This window comes from Chiloscyllium plagiosum, unplaced genomic scaffold (assembly GCF_037043375.1).
Source record: "Chiloscyllium plagiosum isolate Xiang-an unplaced genomic scaffold, Cpla_swu_hap1 HiC_scaffold_2, whole genome shotgun sequence".
Lineage (NCBI taxonomy): Eukaryota > Metazoa > Chordata > Chondrichthyes > Orectolobiformes > Hemiscylliidae > Chiloscyllium > Chiloscyllium plagiosum.
The window spans coordinates 90,524,210-90,544,542 of record NW_028270140.1 but is presented as its reverse complement, the minus strand read 5'-3'; the positions used below and the strand labels follow the sequence as shown (position 1 = coordinate 90,544,542).

The window sequence follows — 20,333 nt, the reverse complement described above, 5'->3', positions numbered from 1 at the left end:
GATTCTTGACAGTCTGGAGGAACAGAGGGATCATGGGGTCCATGTTCATAGATCCCTCAAAGTTTTCACCCAAGTTGATAGGGTTGTTAAAAAGGCGTATGATGTATTGGCTTTCATTAGGAGGGGGAATGGAGTTTAAGAGCCTCGAGGTTATGCTCAGCTCTATAGTGCCCTGGTTAGAGCACACTTGGAATATAGTATTCAATTCTGGTCATCTCGTTATAGGAAGGGTGTGGAAGCTTTAGAGAAGGTGCAGAGAGAGAGAGAGAGAGAGAGAGAGAGACAGAGAGAGAGACAGACATATGATGCTGCCTGGACTGGAGGACACATCATATGAGGAAAGGTTGAGGGAGTCACTGTTCGTTTTTTTCCTGAGGTTCTTACAAACTTGATGCAACTGCCACACACCAACTTCTGTGAACATGCAACTAAATTTATTAAGCATAATACAAGGTTTCTGGAGGAACCTTTAACACACACCTCGCAGAGCAAAAAGCTCTCTGAACAAGGGAAACAGTTAAAGTTTATTAAAGCTTGTATAAGCAAGGTGACCCCCTCTGACCTCCTCTCCTCCCCCCCCGCCCCGCAGGCATGCAAGGTTGAGTCAAAATCAGACTCAAAAAAGAAAACACATCCTCTTTAGACAGGTCAGTTGCAATGCTTACAAATACTCTGGCTACACCTCTACAGTTACATACCACTCCAGACAACCCCCAGTTACTCAGTGACCTGTTACCCCTGGTACAATGACAGGATGAGATCCTCCTCTGAGATAATGTAAAATGTTAATGCCCTAATCCTGGGGAATCATTAAGCAGACGATTTCCTGACTCAGTGCTTTTCCCAAGACAATATAGGTGTGACACACCTCCAGGCAGAAAGCGTTTCTGAATGGAAGACATTGAATTGAAAGTTTAACTTGACAATAGCAGGGGAGTGATGTCTAAATGAAGTGTAAATTACAATGGATAGTCGTCCGCATTCTTTCATGGCTTTCATCCCCACCCAATGACAGTGCAGTTTAACCCTTTAATATTACATTAATGTCCAGAGAGAGAGAGTCCCATTTAATCTTTTAACATTATACTGGGGCTTTTCTCAGTGGAACGAAGAAGGATGAGAGGTGACTTGATGGAGGTGTACAAGATGATGAGAGGCATACAGTAGATAGCCAGAGACTTTTTCCCAAAGTGGAAATGTCTATTAAGTGGGGATATAATTTTAAGATGATTAGAGGAAGGTATAGGGGAGATGTCAGAGATGAGTTCTTTACACAGTGATGGATGCGTAGAATGCACTGCCAGCAGTAGTAGTAGAGTCAGATACATTAGGGACATTTAAGCAATTGGATAAGCACGTGGAAGATCGTACAATGAAGGGTGTGTAGGTTAGTCTGATCTTAAAGTAGGATAAAAGGTCGGCACAACATTGAGGGCCAAGTGGCTTGTACTGTGCTCTATTGTTGTATGTTCCACCTTGGGTTCCTTCAACCACACAGTATCAACATCAATTTCACCAGTTTCCTCATCTCTCCTACCGCCATCCCATCCCAGATCCAACCCTCCAACTTGGCACTGTTCTCTTGAACTGTCCTACCTGTCCATCTTCCTTCCCACCTGTCCGGTCCACCCTCCACTCTGACCTATCACATCACGCCCCCACTTGCATCTACCTATCACCTTCGCAGCTCCTCTTCCCCCCCCCCCCCCCCCCGCCCTTCCATGTATCTCCCAGCCAATCCCCTCTCCCCCACCAACATTCCTGATGAAGGACTTATGCCCAAAACATCGATTCTCCTGCTCCTCAGATACTGCTTGACCTGCTGGGCTTTTTCAGCGCCACACTTTTTGCCCTCTGAACGCACCTAGCAAGCCACTTAGTTTGGGAACAGTTACTGATGGGCAACAAATGCTGGTGATGCCCACATCCTATGAAGGATTAAAGAAAAATTAATAATATGAATAGATACACAATCCTCTCTTCTTACAAAGAACCCTCCAGCATCTTCTAGGCACTAATTATTTTATAAATAGGATGCGTTTGGAACAGGTTCATCAGCTTGTTCCATTGTTCGTACCAAATAATGATTGATAATTAAAAATGAATTGAAGAAGGAGGAAATAGAAATATCCTTCTTCTGAATGCTGGTGGAGCCCAGCACACATTGTACTCTCTGCTACTTTCTCCCCACCTCCACCCTCCTCTAGCTTATCTCTCCACGCTTCAGGCTCACTGCCTTTATTCCTGATGAAGGGCTTTTGCCCGAAACATCGATTTCGAAGCTCCGTGGATGCTGCCTAAACTGCTGTGCTCTTCCAGCACCACTAATCCAGAATCTGGTTTCCAGCATCTGCAGTCATTGTTTTTACCTCATCAGTATGAAGGTTGAAGCATGTGCAACAATCTTGAGCCAGAGGTACTGAATGCCTGATGCTACTTTGCCTCCTGGTGTCCTTTTTGTCCCAGATGCCAACTTTCAGTCAATTTGATTCAAACCACTTGAGGTTAAGAAATGGCAGAATGCACTGATTAGATTGGATTAGATTACTTTACAGTGTGGAAACAGGCCCTTCGGCCCAACAAGTCCACACTGACCCGCCAAAGCACAAACCACCCATACCCCTACATTTACCCCTTACCTAACACTACCCGGAGGAAACCCACGCAGACACGGGAGAATGTGCAAACTCCACACAGTCAGTCGCCTGAGGCGGGAATTGAACCCGGGTCTCTGGTGCTGTGAGGCAGCAGTGCTAACCACTGTGCCACCGTGCCGCCCACTGGATGCATCAAAAAATATTGACTCTGACAGAAACAGGCTATAGAACTGAAAACGTGTTCAAAATTATCCATGCTTCTAACCAATCTGTTTCAGTACAACTACAATGTTGGTGTCTCCTTAACAATGGTGGAAATTCAAGTTACCTATGTCTACCAGTGGCATTAGTTTAAAGTAAAATGATTTTGGATTGTTTTAGACTCTGTCAGGATCACTTGGCTCCAGACTATGATTCATTCTGTGTCCAAGTGTAAGCGAAAGAACCAAGATAGAGTCATAGAGATGTACAGCACGGAAACAGACCCTTCAGTCCAACCCATTCATGCCGACCAGATATCCCAACCCAATCTAGTCCCACCTGCCAGCACCCGGCCCATATCCCTCCAAACCTTTCCTATTTATATACCCATCCAAATGCCTTTTAAATATTGCAATTGTGCCAGCCTCCACCACATCCTCTGGCAACTCATTCCATACACATACCATCCTCTGCATGAAAAAGTTGCCCCTTAGGTCACTTTTATATCTTTCCCCTCTCACCCTAAACAGATGCCCTCTAGTTCTGAACTCCCCGTCCCCAGGGAAAAGACTTTGCCTATTTACCCTGTCCATGTCCCTCATAATTTTATAAACCTCTGTAAGGTCACCCTTCAGCCTCCGACGCTGCAGGGAAACAGCCCCAGCCGGTTCAGCCTCTCCCTATAGCTCAAATCCTCCAACCCTGGCAACATCCTTGTAAATCTTTTCTGAACCCTTTCAAGTTTCACAACATCTTTCCGATAGGAAGGAAACCAGAATTGCACACAATATTCCAACAGTGGCCTAACCAATGTCCTGTACAGCTGCAACATGACCTCCCAACTCCTGTACTCAATACTCTGATTACCAATAACGGAAAGCGTTCTTCACTATCCTATTTACCTGCGACTCCACTTTCAAGAAGCTATGAACCTGCACTCCAAGGTCTCTTTGTTCAGCAACACTCCCTAGGACCTTACCATTAAGTGTATAAGGCCTGCTAAGATTTGCTTTCCCAAAATGCAGCACCTCACATTTATCTGAATTAAACTCCATCTGCCACTTCTCAGCCCACTGGCCCATCTGGTCAAGATCCTGTTGTAATCTGAGGTAACCCTCTCGTGTCCACTATACCTCCACTTTTGGTGTTATTTGCAAACTTACTAACTGTACCTATTATGCTCGCATCCAAATCATTTATGCAAATGACAAAAAGTAGAGGACCCAGCACCGACTTGTGGCACTCCACTGGTCACAGGCCTCCAGTCTGAAAAACAACCCTCCACCACCACCTTCTGTCGAATGATTGACATTGAGGCAACATTTGATTGCCTGTGGCAGGAAGGAATAGAGAGCACAATCTTAAGCGTTAACAAACATAAGACTGTTTAATCGAGACTGTAAAAAAAAAATAAAGCTTTGTATATAAATGCATGTAGCATTTGAAGCCAAACAAAAGGACTGAGCTTAAGTAGAAATAAATACAATCTGGAAACCATTTTAGAGATATGGTGACAGGATAACTTCAATATGGACTTGAATTTTGAAGGGTTCAGGACAGTTACAAAGGACAGAAAAGCAGGAAAAGGTGGTGGGATGGAGGGAGCTCTCTTAGTTAATTGTATTATTACCACAGTAGCGACGACTCAAATGCAGGAAACGAAGAGTTGGAAACAATTTGGCTAGAAGTGAAAAATAATAAAGGCCAAAAGTGGGAGTGATGTTTAGGCTGCCGAACAGTAGCTACTAAAAGGAAGAAATGTTAAGAGATTGTTGAAAAGGCAGAGCAATAATCTAGAGATATTTTAATTTATGTATGGACTAGAAAAATCAGATGGGCAAAGATAGCCTAGATGAGGCATTCAAAGAATGTTTTTATGATCGTCTTTTTTTAAGAACAGCATACTTTGGAGCCAACAAGAGATCAGGCTGTATATTATACTTTTTTTTTGTGCAATAAATTATAATTAATGATCACATTAGCAAAAGTGCACTTGGTGTAGTGTTGAGCTTAAAAATGATATGTTCAAACCAGACCACAGGCCTAATGCAAAGACGGCCTATTTGACTGGGAGGTGACCACATGACACTGAATTATCAGAGAGAACTGTCTTGTCGTGCAGTTACATAGGGCCACCTGGATTTGATTTTCAGTTGGTTTTGAAGGTTGGAAAAGCACTGCAATCATTACAAAATGGAGATTCGGCATGTAATCTTAGATTCAGAATAGTAGCCTCTCAACCGACTTTTCTCCATCTGAGGGGTTCACAAGATTGGTGCCATGGATTCTGAGATAGAGCTCTGAGTACCATTCACCAAAGTTCTTGATGGAGAGAAGGCAGTGTGAGACTCAGTTGTTTGGTATTTATATGTATATCATGTAGTTTAAGACAATAGATTTACTGATTAGTTTACGTATATCTCTAACATTAAGTAGATTAAGCTAATAAATTTGTGTCCGTGTTTTTTTTGTATTAGTTTTGATCAGACCTTAAACTATCTTAAAGATACTTTCACCCTAACATTACAGGTAGCAATGATCGTAATACGATTGAGATTTGCATTTAGTTCGAGGGAGAAAGGAGTGGTTCCTTCATTATATTTAAAAATTTGAGTAAGGACACTTATGAGATCATGAAATCGGACATGGCTAAAATGAATTGGCAAATTAGGCTAACACATTGCTATTGTGTCTCTATTGGCTAGACATTTAAGGGGAGATTTCAGAATATACAAAACAGATCCATTCCATGAAATTAGACAAGTACCAAGGGATGGATTCATCCTCCATGGTAAGCTAGAAATTTTGGTATCAAACTAAAAGAAAGAGCATATATATATTTGTGCAACAGTACAAAGGGGCAAGTTGGAAGATTGAACAGAATACAAAAACATAGGAAAGGAAGACCAAAAAATTAATTGAAAGCAAAGTTGCAATGTGAATGTGGCTAGTCAGAAATATAAAAATAAATGGTAAGTTTTTTAAATAAATATTTAAAGAGGAGTAGAGTTGACAAGATGAGAGTTGGTTCTATAGAAGGTGAGACTGGAGAATTAATAATGGAAAATAAGGAAATAGCAAATGAAAAGATATTTTGCATCATTCCTCACTAAAGAGGATATGTGTAACATCTCAAAACCAGTGATAAGTTGGGAAATAGAGGGGAGGGACAAACTCTAGGAAAATCACAATCACCAGAAAAGTGATACTGAATAAATCATTGGAGCTATAGCTGATCATCATTCCTGATTAAAGGGCTTTTGCCCGAAACGTCGATTTTCCTGATCCTTGGAGCTGTGCTTTTCCAGCCACACTCTAATCTTGACTATAGCTGATAAGTGCCTGGTTTAGAACAAACAAAAAACAAAGAACAGAACAGCGCAGTAACAGGGCTTTTGGCTGACCAAGACTGTGGCAACACATGGCACATTTCTAAACTAAATACCCCTGTATTTCCTGCCTAATCTTATCTGTCAAGATGCCTCTTAAACATTACAATTGTATCTGCTTCACATCTCCTCTGCAATGCATTCAAGCACCAACCATCTTCTGTGTAAAAATCTTGTCTTTCACATCTCCTTTAAACTTACCCCCATTTACCTTAAATCTGTGACCCCTACTAATTGAAAATGCTTCTGGTGGTTTCATCCTAGGATCTTAAAAGAAGCAGCTAGCAAGATGGTTGATGCTTTGCTTTGATTTTAATTTTCCAAAACGCTATTGCTTTGAGGCTAGCCCAATAGACTGAGAAGAAGTGGTGGTGAAAAACTCATAATTAAAGAAACTATTTCAAGGGCATTTGTTACTTTGAGAAGACACACTGGTTAGCAGCTGAAACAGGATTACCGACTGAGGAAAGCAGCAGGAACCTGGAAGCAGCAGAAAGGCAATTTCAGCCCTTCATTTAGAAGCTGATAATAAACAGTGGGCAGAAGGAAAAGAAAAGCCAGCCATGAAAGAGCTAAGAAAGAAATTTAAACTGCTATATAAAATCAAGATGGGAACATTTGAAAATGTATTTAAGCTGAAAACAAGAAAATTCGATTTATGAAGGAATCTTGCAGGAAAAAGAAAAGTCAGAAAGATTTCAAAACACCAAACTTCGACAATTAAGCTACTATTTTAGCTTAGATTACTTACAGATTAGATTTTTTACTTATCAACAAATTCACACCAACCCTCCAAAGAGCAACCCACCCAGACCCATTCCCTTACATTTACCCCTTCACCTAACACGATAGGCAATTTAGCACGGCCAATTCACCTAACCTGCACATTTTTGGACGGTGGGAGGAAACCGGAGCACCCGGAGGAAACCCGCGCAGACATTGGGAGAATGTGCAGACTCCACACAGACAGTTGCCTGAGGCGGGAATTGACTCCGGGTCTCTGGCGCTGTGAGGCAGCAGTGCTAACCACTGTGCCACCGTGCCGTCCAGACCACGGTGAGAAGATTTGCTAAGTCTGCAGCCAGAAAACTTTATTTTACAATTTGTATGGAAAAAGTGGATTAGATAATAAAAGGAAGAAGTAGAAACACAGGAAGAAGTAGAAACTCTACCTTGGCTACAGAAGGTGAAAACCCCTCGAAGGAATGGCGAGCCACCATTTTGACTGGTAAAAGTGGTGTGAAAAACTTCAAAAAAGGCAGAAGACCCAGTAAGCAGAATGGAGGTACAGAAGCACAATAAACAGATTTTAAACAGTTTAAAAGCTGTAACTTAGTACTGAATAGCTAATAACACAACTTAAAGCTTTATTGAAGAATTAAACAGAGTATTACAGAACTTTGAATTAAAATGTCTAGCACATACAGGAAATACTTCAAAATGGCTATGATATAGTGTGTAGCAAGCTGTACAAGCATTCAATTTAAAACACTTAAAGGCAAGCTTAAAGAACAGTTTTAAAATAATTTTTATCTGATAGAGATTTAAAGTAGGTTTACAGTCATAAAATGAATCTTATTGAGAAGAAATTTAAAATATTACTATTGGAAGGGGTCATCAACAGTGCTATCAAGCAGCACCTGCTCAGTAACGCCTAGTTTGGGTTTCGCCAGGGTCACTCAGCTCCTGATCTCATTACAGCCTTGGTTCAAACATGGACAAAAGATCTGAATTCCAGAGGTGAGGTGAGAGTGACCACCCTTGACATCAAGGCCATATTTGACCAAGTATGGCATCAGGGATCCCTGGCAAAACTAGAATCAATGGGTAACAGGCGGCAAACACTCCATTGGTTAGAGTCATACCTGGCACAGAGGAAGGTGGTTGTGGTTGTGGAGTGTCAGTCATCTCAGCTTCAGGACGTCTCTGCAGGAGTCCCTCAAGGTAGTGTCCTAGGCCCAACAATCTTCACTTGCTTCATCAATGACCTTCCCTCTGCCGTAAAGTCAGAAATGGGGATGTTCGCTGATGATTTGATTGCAAGGTATTCAGCACCATTTACAACTCCTCAGACACTGAAGCAGTCTGTGTTCAGATACAGCAAGATCTGTGCAATATCCAGCCTTGGGCCAACAAGTGGCAAGTAACATTTGCACCAGACAATGACCATCACCAATAAGAAACACTCTAACCACAATCCCTTGACATTCAACGGTACTACCATCACTGAATCCCTCACTGTCAACATCCTTGTGGCTACCATTGACCAGAAACTCAACTGGACTCACCACATAAACACAGTGGCTACACGAGCAGGTCAGAGACGAGGGGTACTGTGGTGAGTAACTCACTTCTTGACACCCCAAAGTCTGTCCACCATCTACAAGGCACAAGTCAGGAGTATGTGGAATACAGAGGAACCTCGATTACCTGAACAAGGTGTGTGGGTGCTATTTCTTTCGGATAATTGATTATTTGATTTGACCTTAAACAGGGGAAGCCATACTGATCAAACGCTGTGCTGTACAGGAGTTTGTTTAAATCTATAATTTTGAGTCTGCTATTTAAACAAATCTTTGCATTCTGCAAATTGCAGGTTAAACTGAGAAGGACTAAACCCTTACCCTCACACAAATATACAAAATCCCAGCATTAAACAAAGTCCCGAGCTTTTATAATCATGAGCGATTGTCAGTTTCTGTGAACTCAGTGTCGCAATAGAAAGACAGAAGCACTGCCTTGCGCAGGCATTGACTTTCTCTGCCATTTTTTTTTCATCAATGGCCCAGTAAAGTGACAGGAATAAAACACTAACTTTTGCAAAGGGCTGTGTAACTAATCCTCACGTAAAAAATATCCAGTCGCTGATGCTTGAGCTGCTTGTGTTTCTTTGTTTTTGTCAGCGTTTTCATGTTCTTCAGCACACGTAATCCAAATACACTTCCCTCTTTGATGTAACGTTTTTCTGGGACGTTGAGATCTTCAGATAATCCAAAATTCAGACAATCGAGATTCCTCTGTACTCTCCACTTGGCTGGATGGGTACAGCTCCAACAATACTCAAGAAGCTTGCCACCATCCAGGACAAAGCGACCCGCTTGATTGGCACCACATCTACAAACATTCAATCCCTCCACCACTGGCACTCAGTAGCGGCAGTGTGTACTATTTCCAAGATGCACTGCAGAAATTCACCAAATATCCTTAGACAGCATTTTCCAAACCCACGACCACTTCCATCTAGAAGGACAAGGGTAGCAGGTACTTGGGAACACCATCACTGCAAGTTCCCCTCCTCACCATCCTGACTTGGAAATATACCACTGTTCCTTGACAGTTATTGGGTCAATATCCTAGAATTCCTTCCCTACTGGCAGTGTGGGTCAATCCATAGCAATTCCTCCCTATTGGCAGTGTGGGTCAACCCACAGCAATTGGACTGCAGCAATTCAAGAAGGCAACTCCCCACCACCTTCTCAAAGGCAAAAAGTGATGGGCTACAAGTACTGGCTAGCTAGCGATGCCCAAAGTCCCACAAATGAATTAAAAAAAATAGAGAGCACATTCAACATCAAAGAGCATAAACAACTTAAGGTTGGACTGAGGCTGGATCTTTAAATTTATTCAAGGCTGAGTTAATTAAATATTTGATAGACCGGAGAGCTGCAGACAGTTAACTGGAGATGGGGCCAACACACAAATCAGCTGTAATCTTATTGAGTAGTAGAGCAAGCCTGAATTGTCAAATGGTTTACTCCTGCTCCAACACCTATATACCTAGGTTAGTGATGATTTACCTGCTTCATGATTTCTAGCCTCTGACCAGCTCTTGTTGCCGTAGTATTTATGTGGCTAGTCCTTTTCAGTTTTTGGTCAATGGTGACCTTCGGGATGTTGTTAATGGGGTACTCGGTGATGGTAATATCTTTGTCGAGGGGCAATCGTTTCCTATTAGAAATGGTCATTGCCTACCATTTTGTGTTGTGAATATTACTTTTCACTTGTTACCCCAAGACTGATAATGACTAGATCTTGCTACATTTGGACATAGACTGCTTAATTATCTGAGGAGTCACAAATGATGCTCAACGTTGTGCAAACATTGAACATCTCCACTTATGACCTTATGGAGAGAAGGTTATTGATGAAGTAGCTGAAGATGATTGGATTTATAACGCTATCCTGAGGAACTACTGTAGAGATAGCCTGGAGCTGAGATTACTGACCTCCAACTGACCTGACAACCATCTTCTTACCTGCCAGGTATGACTTTAACCAGCGGAAAGTTTGCCCCGATTCCCAATGACTCCAGTTTGCATGGTGGGGCAGAATATGAGGCTGGAACTAATAAGAATTTCTAAAGAAGGATACTGAGAAAATCGAGCAATTTTAATCCTCATCCAAATTGAAGAAATCAAATTGGCATAGAAGGCCTTGAGGATGAATTCAGAATCTTCAAGGCAATTTCCTACATGTATTGAGGAGCCAACCAGGGAACTGGCTCTTTTGATCAAGTAATGCACATTGAGCACATTGAATTATTAACATATTTTTTAAAAATCCTCAAGCGAAGAATCATTATTACGTTGTGGAATTTAATGTTCCTTTTGAGGGTGAGAAAGTTGAATCTGAAATTAATGCTTTAAACTATGAAACAAGCATTGGTGAAAGTGGACTGGGATGACAGATTAAAAATTGAGAGGGTAATGATCAGTAGTACACCTCTGTGGCAATATTTCATAACTCTCAACAGTGTCGTTCTTTTCTCATTTTAATAAATAATGAAAAGGATGCATTATTTGTGACTGACTAAGAACGATGAGAATGAAAGAAAAAATGAGGTAGCAGCAAATAAATTATAACAATCTGCAAAAAATAATTAAAAGAAACACCAGTTTCTACAAGTGCCTAAAAAGGAAGAGCGTAACTAGAATAAACTTGGGAGATAACATCAGTGAATTGATAATATGGCAAACTGAGGAACGACTGAATAAATAATTTGTATCTGAGATCATTGTAGAAAACACAAAAATATCTCAAGGGGAAATGAAACAGAGTAACTTATCACTAGAAAAATTATACTAGGCAAATTAATAGTACTAAATGTTGACGTCCCCAAGTCCTAATGGCTTATGTCATTTGTCAAGGCTGCAGAAAAAGTAGATTCATTGGGGATAATCTTTCAAAATTCAGAAGATTATAAGGAAATTTCAATGGATTAAAAACTGCATGTAAGGGCTGGGTTTTCCCTAAGCAAAAAAGGAAGGGTGGTGAATGTTGGGGGAGTGGAGAAACACTGGACCGGTAATTAGACCAACTAGCCTAACACTGGAATCCATAATTGAAGTAATAGTAGAGTGGGAAGGACACTTAAAAAATCACAATGCAATCAAGCAACATTGTTTTATCAAGTCAACTTGTACAAAAGTCTCAAAAATCCTGCATAGGGATAAAGGTAGTCTAGGTGAGTGGCTAAAATTTGGCAGGTGGAGTGTAATTTGGGAAAATGGGAGCTTATTCTCTTTCGTCAGAAATATAGAAAAATAAAGGATTGTTTAAATTGATAGATTGCAGAATGCTGTGCTATAGAGGAATCTGAAACTCTTAACTTGAAGCACAAAAAGTTAGAAACATTGAAAATAGGAGCAGAAGTAGGCCATTTGGCCCTTCAAACTCGATCATCATTCAATATGATCATGGCTGATCATCCAACTCCGTACCCTTTTACTGCTTTCTCCCATTCCCTTTGATTTCTTTAGTCCTAAGAACTATTTCCAACTCCTTCTTGAAAACTTTCACTATTTTGCCCTCAACTACTTTCTGTGGCAGGGAATTCCACAGGCTCACCATTGTCTGGGTGAAGATCTTTCTCATTAATCTGCAGGGACAGCCAGGAGGACAAATGGAACATTGGCCAGAAAAGAGAAGTTTTGCCACAAACTATATTTAGTCTTGTTTACTGTTTTGGCCTCCTGACTTGAGCATGCTCGCTTTTGGAGGTAGTTAGGTGATGTTGATTTCTCTGATGAAGGGTTGTCTTATGAGGAAGATTGAGCAGTTTAGGCCTATATTCATCGGAGTTTAGAAGAATGCGTAATGATCTCATAGAAACATATAAGATTTTGAGGGTGCTTGTCAGGATCCTCCTAAGGGAATCCTCAATAGGGCATGGTTTCAGAAAAAAATATTTTATTTAGGATGGAGATGAAGAGGAATGTATTTTCTTCAGATTGGAATTCTTTACCTCAGAGCTGTGAAAGCTCAATTGTCAAGTATGTTTGAAGTTGAGACTGATTAAATTGTTAAACAATGGGTAGTGAAGGGTTGTGAGCAAGGGTAGGAATGTAGATTTGAGATCAAGCTTAGATCAATGATTTTGTTGAATGTTGGAGGAAATTCAAGGGACCTGTGACCTTTTCCTGCTCAAATATCTTATGCTCTTGTATGGTTTACTATCCACATCTGAGAGTTTGGGTTCAACTCAGACAGAATGAGGAGATGGCTAGGTCAACAACTAACTTCAGGCTTGGCCTTCTTTTATGATAGTTTGTTATATATTAAGATTAAAGATTACAATACATGGTATTCAGAGATATACCAGGCTTTAATATTACAAGTACATTTTTGAAAGACTAGTTCATAAACTCTACCCCTGATGCTCGTCAATCTGCTTAACATGCCACTTTGCATCTGTTTCTAAATTTCACATGCCTAGATCTCCATATATTTTTCTCTTTTCTCTCTTCCCCCTTTAAATTTGCCCACCATGTGCTGTTCAGGTCCTGTGAGGAGTTGTTCTGTGACATCATTACAGAGTTACTTCCGAGACCTAAGATTTGCTACCTCTGAAGGCTTAAAATCAAAAATGGAAATTGCTGTGTGGTGTCAATATGTAACTGCTACCTGGAACCATGGTTTCTTAACTCCCATATTGAAATTAAATTAATGATTGCATAGCACCAATAGTTGCAGCCTTTGCAAAATTCCAATTGCAATTCAAGTTTGATAAATGAAATGGAAGGATTTTTACATTTAGAAACTTTCTACCAAAATTACAATTAATGTTTCAGCAATTCTTTATTCTTTTGGGATTGTGTTTTTCCTGACCAGGCATTTGTTGCCTATCCCTAATTGCCTTTGAAGTGATGAGCTTACTTTCAGAGGACATTTAAGAGTTAACCATATTGTTGTGGATTTGGAGTCAAATGTAAATCAGATCAGGTAAGGATTGCAGATTTCTTTCAGTAAAGGAGCTTAGTGAAGCAGATGGGTTTTTTTAATGAGATTAGATGATAGATCCCATGGTCACCATTGTTGAAACTAGCTTCATATTTCAGTTTTATTATTTAAATTCCATTAGCAGTGAATTTTGAACCTAAAGCATTGCCTGGGGATTTGGTATAACCAGTCTAGCCACATCACTATGCCGCAATGCATCCTTAATGTTTCTATGGCCTCTATGACTGAAATAAAAACAGGAAATCTGCTCTGTTTCCCCATTGCATCAGCCCTCTGTTTTGGATATAATTATATTTTTTAAGCCAAGTACCAGCATGAGTTGCATTTCAATAATATCTTATTTGCTTAAAGCATTTTATAAGAACACACATTTCAGAGATTTGTTAGAGAAGACACATTTCATAGCTGGATTTGGGTGTTTATTCTATAATTCTACAGTGTATTAACATTTGACTCATAAGTTACTTTTTTTAGTTGACTACAGGCACAGTGAAACAAGCGCTACACCCTTAATGATAGCAGCAGGTCGGGGCTTCCTCAGTCAAGTGGAGCAGCTACTCAGCATGGGAGCAAATGTCAGTGTTAAGGCTTCCAATGGCTGGTAAGGGAATTGGTTTCTTTCTTTTCTTATGCCTTAGTGATTTATTAATTAAGTTAACCATTTTTTTTTGTTCATACACTAATTTGATTATTCCTGCATTGGAGTTGATTTAAATATGGATTATGTTTGCACAACTTTTGCAGGCTGGAAATAATTATGCTAAATTAAGCAGAAAACAAATGTTTTCAGTTATAATCTGGCGATGGAAGTTTGGGTCTTGGGAACCTAGACAGGTCTGGATGTATGTTTGCTTGCTGAGCTGGCAGGTTCGTTTTCAGACTTTTTGTCACCATTCTAGGTAACGTTATCAGTGAGCCTCCGGATGGAGCATTGGTGGTATGGCCTGCTTTCTATTTGTTTCGGTTTCCTTGGATTGGTGATGTCATGTCCAGTGATGACATAATTTCCTGTGGTGATGTCATTTCATGTTCTTTTTCTCGGAGGTGGTGAATGGAATCCAAGTCCGTGTGTGTTAACAGAGTTCCAGTTGGAATGCCATGCTTCTAGGAATTCTTGTGTGTCTCTCTGCTCGGCTTGTCTGAAGATGGATGTGTTGTCCCAGTCAAAGTGGTGTCCTTCCTCATGTGTATACCTCTGCCAACCATTCAACCCAAACTTTGGGTCCGCTACATGGATGACACCTTTGTCATCACAAAACTAAACAAATTAGAAGAAACCTTCAAGACCATTAATAATACCCTTACTGGCATGAAATTCACTAAAGAGGAGGAAAACGACAACAATCTGCCATTCCTAGATGTCGCAGTTGAACGAACAACTAATGGGGAACTTGAAACCAGCGTCTACAGGAAAACAACACATGCAGACCAATTACTGAACTACAGAAGCTATCATCCCAAAATCCACAAACAAAGCTGCATTAGAACATTATTTCAACAAGCCACCACACACCAAAGCACAGAGGAACTATGAAGAGCAGAGGAAAATCTACACAGTGTATTCAAAAAGAATGAGTACCCAATGAGCACAGTCCTCAGATTTCTCAGCAATAAACCCCAACAAGCAGACAAAACACATCCAGAAACCCTAGCCGTTCTCCCCTACATCAAAGAAATCTTAGAAATGACTGCCAGACTACTTGGACCTCTTGGCATCATGGTAGCCCACTAACCCACCAACACGCTAATACAGCAGCTAATGAACTTGAAAGACCCAATACAGGCAACAAGCAAAACTAATGTCATTTACAAAGTACCTTGCAAGAATTGTAACGAACACTACATTGGACAAACAGGCAGAAAACTAGCCACCAGGATACATGAGCATCAACTAGCCACAAAAAGACATGACCCATTCTCACTAGTATCCTTACTTACATATGAGGAAGGACACCACTTCGACTGGGACAACACATCCTTCCTAGGACAAGCCAAACAGAGATACGCACGAGAATTCCTAGAAGCATGGCATTCTAACTGTAACTCTATCAACAAATACATTGACTTGGATCCCATTTACCACCCCCTGAGAGAAAGAACAGGAGGTGGCGTCCCCAACTCAAGGAAACTGCAAGACACAAATGGAAAGTGGGCCACACCACCAGTGTTTCATCTGGAGGCTCACTGATGTTACCTAGAATGGTGGCAAAATATCTAAAAACAAACCTTCCAGCTCAGTGAGCAAACCTACATCATGAACCTCAACCTGAGCTACAAATCTTAAAACTCGCTAGACAAGTCTGCTTGTCAACTGAGAGGTTTTATTCATTGATACTTAGTCAATTGCTGTGGGAAAGAGAAACTTTCAGCCCTTCATGAAATTAGTACATTATTAGAATTTTATTAGTATTCAAACAAATTAAATTGTATCAATAAATAAGCCTTTTGCATTCAACTACAAAGGGGGAATTGTGTAAAGCAGCTGCAACAACTTACTCTTAACAGGAGCGTTATTTAGCAAAATTGTACACTGGATGTCAGAAGTAATATCTGTGTTAGGGCAGATGGCAAAGGTTTGATTAAAGAGGTAGATTTATTGACTATATCAAAGGAGGAGAGAGGTTGCTAAGCAGACATTTAGGGAAGAAATTTCAGTTTAGGGCCTAGGCAGATGAAATCACAGCCACCGTTGATGGAGTTGTGTAGGCATGTTATTGAGCAAGAGTTGGAGAAACGCAGAAATGATAAACCATTGTAGAGCTGAGAAGGTTACAGATGTAAGGAGGAGCAAGTCAATGGAGGATTTGAAAATGAAAGTAGGAAGTTTAAAATTGAAATATGGCTTAACCAGGGGCTAACACAAGTCAGTGAATACAAGGGATGGGCAAACCAGAACTTTGAATGAGGAAGGAAATGGACACCTGATTTGTATAATCTGAACTTTGTGGAATTACGTCAATGTCATACTGTGTCAAAATTGGTATCAGCATTGTTGTTGAACACGTACAAACAGCTAATTCCTTTATCAATGTAACACTTTCTTTCAATACGTTGAAGATGTGATACGTTAATGGCACGTAATGTGAGGAGAACTTCTATGTAATTCACACACCTGTCTGTCTGACCTGTCTACCATTCAGGAACAGGAGCAGATTATGTTTATAGTTCATAGAATCCCTACAGTGTGGAAACAGGCCATTTAGCTCAACAAGTCCAGACTGACCCTCTGAAGAGTAATCCTCCCAGACCCATTCCCCTACCCTACCACTCTACATTTACCCCGACCTACCTACACATCCCTGAACACTATCTGCCATGAATTTAGAATGCAACTGACCTGAATCTTTTCTCTGACCTCCTTTTGATCTGTAACCCTTCACACCCTTGCATAACAAAATCTATCAATGTCAAGTTTTGACATGTTTCAAAATTCACCTTGCTTCAATATCTGTGCAAAGAAGAGCTTATTGATTCACTTATGAAAGTTTTAACTCTGCTAAGACTGTGCCCTATTCTGGTCTTGCTACGAACTTCATTGGTTGTGAATATGTTGATATATTTCAGTACCTCCACTAATTAGAGAATTGATTCCTTGCACAGATGTGCAAATAAAATCATATTTATTTGTTCTTGCAAATGATGTTTGTCAACGCGTCAATATTTTCTAAAACACTTTTTCAGCTATAAATTACTAATGACAAAAAGTGTTTCCTAATTAAAAGAAAAGAACTATGGACATTGTAAAACAAAAATGGAAATTGATGAAAAAGCTCAGCAGGTCTGGAGAGAAATCAGAGCTAAAAGAACTAATTAAAAGAACTAATTAAAAGGAACTTTTCCAGCCCTAAATAAGAGAAATGTGGCCAGTTAAAGCAATCAAAATGAATTCCGTAACTTCTAATTGATCCGATTACAGGTCCGTGTCGTTTAGACTTTGCTTCCATTCCTTACTGGTAAATATAACATGCCAATAAATGTTCTTTTGTATATATTTTACTGGGATACATCAATAAACTTTCCTTTAAAATTTTTTACTCCTCTTGGATAGGAGGCAAAGGTGGCCCTTGAAGCTATCTTTATAGTGCCCTGTGCTTCACAACTAATTTGTTTTTTCAATATTTCCAGGATAGCTTTGGACTGGGCTAAACGATTTGGTCAAAGTGACATTGTAGATCTTCTAGAATCTTTCAAGTAGGTACAGAAATTAACTGTTGTTGCAATATAAATCTGTTAATCACCTTCATATGAGAGAGCCAATCTAATAAATGTATTGCAATAAAATATCCCATTTTTCAACCTTGGAAAATGTATGTTCATGCAAAAATGCAATAAATGATAGTGCTGGTATTAAACTTAGGTTTTGAAGGCTAATAGTGCATCTGTCCCAATTCTTGAAGGTGGACGTGAAGACAGAGGTCATAAATCTGTGAAGGGCCAGGAAAACCTTGATAACTACTCTTAGAAGGAACTGGGAGCAAGTGACTAGGAATGCCAACTCATAGAGTATGAACAGGAGTATTTAGTGACCTAATGGCCAGTGTCAGTGCGTACACCCTTTATGTGACATCTACCCACCAGCACAAGTGTGGTATGCCCTTATAAGTACACCAACTAATGATACCAACTGCACCCCTATCCATTATGTTCCTGCATACCTTCAGCTATTCAATTGTGGCATAAGGACTCAAACACAGTAGTGCCGTTATGTAGAGCAAAGTGCCATGCAAAAGAAAAGATGGAAGACAGTGAAGTTTATATCTCTTGATCCCTACATAGAGAATAGTTTCTGAATTTTCATGCTGCAGCATCCAGTTACTGAGAACATCAAAGATAATGGCATGTTCTAGCTTTATGCCCCTTTTAAATTGTCAGTTCAGCTTTATTATGCTATCATGCATAATGAACAATTTGCAGATGTTACCGTGGATCTTTTTCTTCTCACCCAATGCCCCTCCTTCACACTGACCTTCCCCTTTTGAGTTATGACTTTTGGTAATCCAAGAACTGCCACCCTCACAGCAACAGGAACCCATGGAGAAAGAGGAAAGTGCGCAACAATGTAGCATTAATGAAGTTGGTCCAGCATTTCACCACCTGAAACTTGAAGCCACCAGTTCATACCCTTCATTGCACTTATTTTGAAGGTTAGTATGGATCAGCACATGGAGAGTCACCACATACAAGTGTACAGTAACCAGGCCTGAAGTAAGAAGTGGTTTGTTTGCCATCCTATCACAAAGGGAGGACAAAGTGGAAAGGTTCTTTTGTAGAGAACTCTGAGGACCTAGTTGGAGTGGCATACAGGAGATCGTTGAATTGGCATGCATACCACAAGTAGCTTGTCTTCTGTCACTAGGGATCCATTTCCAAGTTGGCAGAAGTTATGGCATTGCCCTTGCAAGCCTCCGCTTCGTCTCCCTGTTATCCTACAGACTCAAAGACATCCAAGTGCTGTCCCCATACAAATTACAGCCTTTGTGTACTTAGACACTTACTCTTCTACCATTCCCCTGAGAATACTCTTTCTGGAATGTACAGGAAGTCTCCAAAACAACTCCTAAAATACTTGCCAACAGAGCATCCCTTATCGCACCATAGCTGGGAATATCTTGACATGCAATTTTCTTACACTGCTCTCTGTCTGAGGAAATCCTCCCAGAGGTAGAGTAGCTTTTAACCTTTCAGGGGAATCTCTAAAGTGATCTTTGCCAGACACATCCAAGTAAAGTGTCAAGGACAGCACATGCACCCTTCATTGCACTCTGATCTGACCAATGCATTTGATTCATGACGTTTTGTAAAATGTAGATTTGCATGTTCATGTAACTTGTTCACAATTCTGGAATTGTTCCATAATATGAAAAATAAGTATAGGAGTGGGAAAATTAAAATCTTCAATACCCAGACTGTTGTCATACAAGTTTGTGCAATAGCCCCCATATCGTTTACAATCTATCTAGTAGTGATTGACCACATTATCAAAGATGAACTGACCTTTGGTGTCGGCGTTAAATGCTGCCCAATGAAAAACTGCTCATCCCCTATTGTCTCATTGACAAAGTTGGACTGCCCAACAGAGACATACGTGAATTTGTATTAAACTGCGGTCAGGTTTGCAAGCGACTCTTGATCTCTCAATTTTGCCTGTCCTTGATCATGACTAAAATAAAACTTGTGTATCAACACACACCTGGCCAGCTAAATAATCCAAACCCTATATATGTTGAAGGAGAGACTCTAGCATATATTAAGTACCTCCCATATCCTGTGAGCTGCCCCTTTCAAAAAGATAAGTATTGACAAAGACAACAGCAAGTCTTTGAGGAAGAGCTTTGCAAATCAACATAAGTCCTGGTGTACAGACCTGTTGTTGCCATATTCCTGTATAACAGTGAGACCTGGCCTAAATGTCAGTGACACCTAAGCACACTAAGAATATCACATCAGTCATGACTCACTGCATCCTCCTGTTGCAATGAGAGGACCATTGAATGAATTATAGTGGCCTTCCTGAAACCAGCTCCACAAGCATTGAGGCAAAACTCCTGAAATATCAATTTCAGTGGGCTAACCACTGTATTACACCAGTTCTTTATCCTCAGATCAGTTGGCATAGGGGTAGGGATTCCGATGAGGTAGTGGAGTCCATAGGGTAAGATTTGCTTCCTCCTTTTTCCCCTCTGCTACACTCTTGACTCATTGTTTAAAAAGTTGTTACTCTAAATATTGATGGACAAGTGTTTCTGCTGCCCGGTCCTGTTTTCTCAACTTTTATATGACCAAATTTCCAGGAGATGATGAGCAAAACACAGACCACTTTTTAAAAAAAAATTCATGTGATGAGTGCATTGCTGACGAGGTTGGCACTTATTGCCTTTCCCAGAGGGCAGTTAAGAGTCAACTCCTT

The 20,333-nt window shown here is 40.4% G+C and overlaps 1 protein-coding gene across 6 annotated transcripts in view; it reads left to right on the top strand.

Annotated features, from left to right (window-relative positions):
* ythdc2 (YTH domain containing 2) overlaps positions 1 to 20,333 on the top strand; it is a 151,975-nt gene that overhangs the window by 64,688 nt on the left and 66,954 nt on the right. For 5 of the 6 annotated variants that reach the window (XM_043710759.2, XM_043710748.2, XM_043710788.2 and 2 more), the window contains 2 exons: positions 13,901 to 14,027; positions 17,552 to 17,617. In XM_043710759.2, the coding sequence (XP_043566694.1) occupies positions 13,901 to 14,027; positions 17,552 to 17,617 (193 nt within the window). The remainder of the gene's footprint in view (positions 1 to 13,900; positions 14,028 to 17,551; positions 17,618 to 20,333) is intronic. The other variant, XM_087998617.1, reaches the window with a different exon arrangement.